Source organism: Empidonax traillii, unplaced genomic scaffold, assembly GCF_003031625.1.
Source record: "Empidonax traillii isolate 1590-97213 ecotype Southwest subspecies unplaced genomic scaffold, ASM303162v1 scaffold80:size1517328, whole genome shotgun sequence".
Taxonomy (NCBI): Eukaryota; Metazoa; Chordata; class Aves; order Passeriformes; family Tyrannidae; genus Empidonax; species Empidonax traillii.
In genome coordinates, this window is record NW_020955273.1 from 943526 (window position 1) to 948525 (window position 5000).

The following is a 5000-nucleotide window of genomic DNA, read 5'->3' on the forward strand; positions in this document are numbered from 1 at the left end:
CTGTGTTAACACTCAAGAAACTTGGAACATTCTCCCAAGTTATCGTGTAATCATTTTGAAATTACATTATACTGGACTTTCTTCTCCCACACTGCATACTGCTGCTACATTTAAAGTTCCTCAGGGCAAGGACTGTATCTGTATCTATTTTGTAAGGTGTTATGCAAACATATGGTGTTGTAACAACTGATAAATAATCATGAGTACACAGTAACCTCAAACTTGGGCTGGGAGATCTTTTATACCTACACTATTGCTTAGTCTCATGTGTTATCCACATATACCTGTGAGCGTACGCAGGTGAGCGTACATGCACGTGGAAGCACAGTGTACTGGTGTGTACTGGTGAGAGCGGTAATGATGCTGAAGTAAAAATCTGTCTTCAGATCTTTTTCTGGCACTTTTGTACCCCATTAACTGAAAACATTAAACCATTACATTTACAGACTGTGCACTATCATGCTTGTCTAATTGAGGGAGTAAAATTCTTTGGAATCAAAATTTCAAAAAGCAAATGAACGGTACATTCTGAGCAATTACCTGCTTTTTAAACTTACTGTGCATTTTTTGCATCAGTTGGGGGGAATGAAGTCAGTTTCTTTGAAAATAAATAAATTATAGGTTTTATGACTCACATAAAGGAAATGTGTCCTCGGTGATGCTTGTACTTAGCATAAACTACCAAGCAAGCTACATGTCCACTCTTTAAACAACTTTTTATTAAAAGAATTAAAAATATCTTTCACAATCTCTTCCCCAGCCATGCCAGTTGCAAGGATAGCAGAACCTGTTGTATTCTGCTCACCTGAAAACCTTATCATTGGGTCCTAAAACTGAGAAGTCACGATTTAAATAAAAAGTGGCAAATGTTAGTAGAAGTGAAATGCAGTCCCCTATAATTTTCCACTTTTTCTGATGAACACATTTTCCCCATAGATTAGCAATCAAATGACTACATAGTTCTTTGGTTAACTCTGCTAGAAAAGAAAAAGGAGAAGATACATTTCCTCCACAGCACAGATAACTTAGTTGCTTTAACTGTGAGATAGACCATCCCTGACAATAGTCTTTGCAAATCTTACCACTCGTACCTACAGTGGAAAGAGCCAGTAAATCCACAATCAAATGCAGGACCCTTTTGCTCCCATTTCTTCTTTAGCCTGATCCTTATGATTTCTTCTCAGTGGAGCAGCAAACACACTCTTAAAGCTCAAAAAGGGACTTCTTTGATCCTGGAAGAGAGAGAGAATAAAATGAAAACATTGTCCTACAAAAAACATTATTAAATGGTCTCTGTAAAGTTATGCTTGATTGAAATCTCTGGGGAACAGCCACTTAAGTCTGGGCTGAACTTCAGTTATGGGCAGCTGTTCACTGAGGTCCTCTGTCCCTGTTGCAGAGTGTGGTTTTGTTTTGCTGAACTGGCATGCGTACCCTGAATCTCTCTCAGGAGGCTTTTTGTATTAGTAAGGTGTGTAGTTGGCCCTTCTTCTGCCTTTATCTTGCACACTCTTCCTCATGCTGGGGTGCCCAATCACTTCCGTCATCCTCAGAGGCTACTTCTAGAAACTGCACTCAAAATTGGATATTCCGCTACAGCTCTGTTTTGGGGAACGGGTAGCAGATCTTCTTTCGTCACTTAAGGATTAAAGAAGAGCAGATAGAGAAACCTTAGCAAACTCTGAATTAATTCACAGTAGTTCAAGCAGCCTAAAAGCAATTACAGTTTTTGGAGAATCATCTGTAAGGTGATTCTCTTTATCTGCATCAGCAACAGGGAGTAGAAATCTGTTCAGTCACTCTAACAAAGTATCCATAATTGGTTACACTGGCCTTTAGATGGCATATGGGATCTGGGAGATAGGAACTGGTATCTGACTCATCACTGGGAAAGTTTGTAGAACTAAATGAAGTAATCAATTTTGTTATTTCGTATTGTTTTGTATAAGGCATGCTCTGATTAGGTCTTTTTGCATAACTCCCATTGGAACTAATGGAAGCCATATGCACAGGAGAGAAAAATGGACTTAAAAAGACATTTTCCTCATCTTAATACTGTCTTCTTTGCTTCTCTAGGCACCTTAACAATGAACATGCGTTGGATGACAGGAGCACTGCTCAGTGTCGGGTGCAAATGCAAGTGGTTCAGCAGTTAGAAATACAGGTTTGTTACATGGATGTATTATCCTACTACTTATTTACTATCAATCTAAACTAAATTGAATACACTTGCATTAGTGACTCTAGCTTAAAGCCATATGCTTCCTACATGAAATTTGTTGATACTCATGAACAAGTGGGATTTTTTATTTAAAGATTTTTCACATTATAAATTATGCAATAATTATCTAACATCAAGATTGTCTACAGTATTTTGCTTGAACTGAGACTCCAAGGCCATTCATCATGAATGAAAAATGCAGTCCTTGGAGCAAAGACTGGATCCAAGCCATCTTCAGTTCTTGAAACACTGGATCTGGACCCCTCTTCCTGCTTCCCCTTCTGACCTCTGGTGTTTGTCTATGCCATTCTGCAGGATTAAAGAGTAGCAGAGGATATCTCCACCCAAAAGTACTCCCAGCCTGTCAGTAGGCATTTTTTCTGCAAGCAGAAGGTATAATGTCAGACCTACTCAGGGAGAGTCCCACACCTGGAACTGTGAGACTCCAGTGCCCTGTACATGCTCTAACCATTAGAGGTCACTGCATGTATGTGAATGCTCCCTTCTGCTTATGCAAGAAGTGATGAGTACCCCTGGGGTCTCACAGTATTGAGATTACATTTATCAGGCCACCAAGGTTGGGCACAAGCCTCAGGAGTGACTCTGCAGGACACTTACACCACGCTGCCCCCTCCTGCCCGTACAGCAGTCATGGTGGGGGCATCTCTCAGCAGTCCTGTCCTCTCTGGGGACCAGCCAGAGGAGCTCAAGAGGCACAGCAAGGAACTGAGATTTTTGTCTCTGTTACTCGCCATACCTTGAGAAAGAAGGATAAACACGTTTCACCTTTCTCACCTTTTAGCATACTGTCTCACTGTTTTCTTTCATAAAAGAATACTTGTGCTTCTTTCAGCCAAGGCAAACTCTTTGGGTATTTTTTATTTTAACACTGGAAACCCAACACAGAGAGAGGATTGTACAATAATGTACAGAAAAATTTCATTTGCCTTAAAATGAAAGATTTTTAAACCCAGGTAAAGCTACTGGTTCTTTTCTAATATTCACAGGATAGTTTTAGCTTGATTTGTTTGTTAGGAATTTACATCACAGCAAATACCACGTCTCTAAAGTGTCACACACATAGTATGAAGCCACACAATATGAAGAAACCTTCTTCCCACCCCTTGCCTCAAATATTCAATTGGAGATGCACTGACAAAATTATATCCAGAATACTGAAAATATATGCAGTAATAAAGATAGTTTTCTCTCTTAAAATTACTTACAAGTTGTTTTCCTTAGTCCAATCTCAGTCTACAGATGTAACTCTTGAGCAAGAACTCTCCAGAAACTGGTAATATTAAATACCAAGTGATTCTTATTGCAATTAATGTTGTAATCATATTGTAGGTATCCAGAGTCAAGTCTATAGAATAAAATTTTCAGCATTTCTTTTTGGAACCTAGTTTGTGGGGGAAAAAAAATTCTTTTCATGTTATAAGGTGTATTTTCTTCCTTTATGTTTTGCCATTTTTATCAACAAGTTACATATTTCAAACACTTCCTCCTCTTTCTTTTTTTGCCTTTAATTTGGTAACTTCTTTTAGTCTGAAACTACAAATATTTACATAGCATATGGTCAGAAAATCGTGTAAGTTAGGAAAAAGTAGAGGTTTGAGTAATGAGATGTTTTCTAAAGGCAGCATAAGGGCTGCTTGAGAACTGTTTATCATTTACAAAGGCTAGGCTGTAATCTAACAGTCCAAGTGAAGATTTAGCTTGCAGTGTGACCAATTATGCCATTTTTTGCTTTGTCTGACTGCTAGTGAAGTAAGGTCCATCAGTTGTAATGAGACACTGTGCAGTGTCGATGCCGACTTGATGGCAGAGTTCAGCATTTCACACTGCCTAGGCTCTGTCACTCTATTGAATTAGATTGATGATGGCAGATTGCAGGGGGCACTAACTGGACCTCAGTGGGAAAGGATGAAGTGTGTAGTCAATCCTGGCAGGCACTGTGCTTTGAGGACCCTTCACCCCTTCACAGCTGTTGGCACTAGTCCATTGCTAACAGTGTCCACAGGACTTTAAAGAGACTCTATGGGCCTTCTAATTTATGGTCTTAGTAACTTGTTACTGTTGAGGCAACTGTGACCTCAATTCTCTTATTGACAAAAAGATGAAGTGCTATTTGTTTTCTCTGACCTTTTAACATATGAAAGGCTATAAAAGTTTTTTGGTTTTTTCTTTCTTTCCATGCCCAAAGTTAAATTTCCTCTTAGATAAGTTTCTACTGACACAGCCTTTTATATGTAGGAATCATTACACCAAGACAAGCTCCATGATAAGATGTATCACTGCAGTGAAATAGCTGTATCAGTCATTTCTAAAATGCTTCTGATCTCACTCTTTCTTAACAGCTTTCTAAAGAACGCGAACGTCTTCAAGCAATGATGACCCACTTGCACATGCGACCCTCGGAGCCCAAGCCATCTCCAAAACCTGTAAGTGCATATTGCTTTATAAACAGTAAATAGGTCTACAAATGTAGCAGGCTAAGAAAATGAACAATTTAGTGACAGTGGAAAACAATGAGTGTGATAAAAAATGTGGCAATAGAATGAAAGTAAAATGCAATAGCTTGTCAAATTGTACGTTTCTTTAAAAGTAATGCTATCTTTTACAAAATCTATCCAATCTACACGATAGGTGACACTAAACAAAGTACACCTGTAAGTGTCCAAATCATTGCCTTGAGATTGAAACTAGAGAGAATATGTTTTTGTGACATATTTACAGATATTAAAAGGAAATCCACTTTGAAAGATTTGAAGTTCAG

At 38.6% G+C, this 5000-nt stretch overlaps 1 protein-coding gene across 8 annotated transcripts in view; it reads left to right on the plus strand.

The window, feature by feature from the left end:
* Positions 1-5000, plus strand: part of FOXP2 (forkhead box P2) — a 406115-nt gene that overhangs the window by 363831 nt on the left and 37284 nt on the right. For all 8 annotated transcript variants that reach the window (XM_027880938.1, XM_027880943.1, XM_027880940.1 and 5 more), the window contains 2 exons: positions 2077-2164; positions 4582-4665. In XM_027880938.1, coding sequence (XP_027736739.1) covers positions 2077-2164; positions 4582-4665 — 172 coding nt within the window. The remainder of the gene's footprint in view (positions 1-2076; positions 2165-4581; positions 4666-5000) is intronic.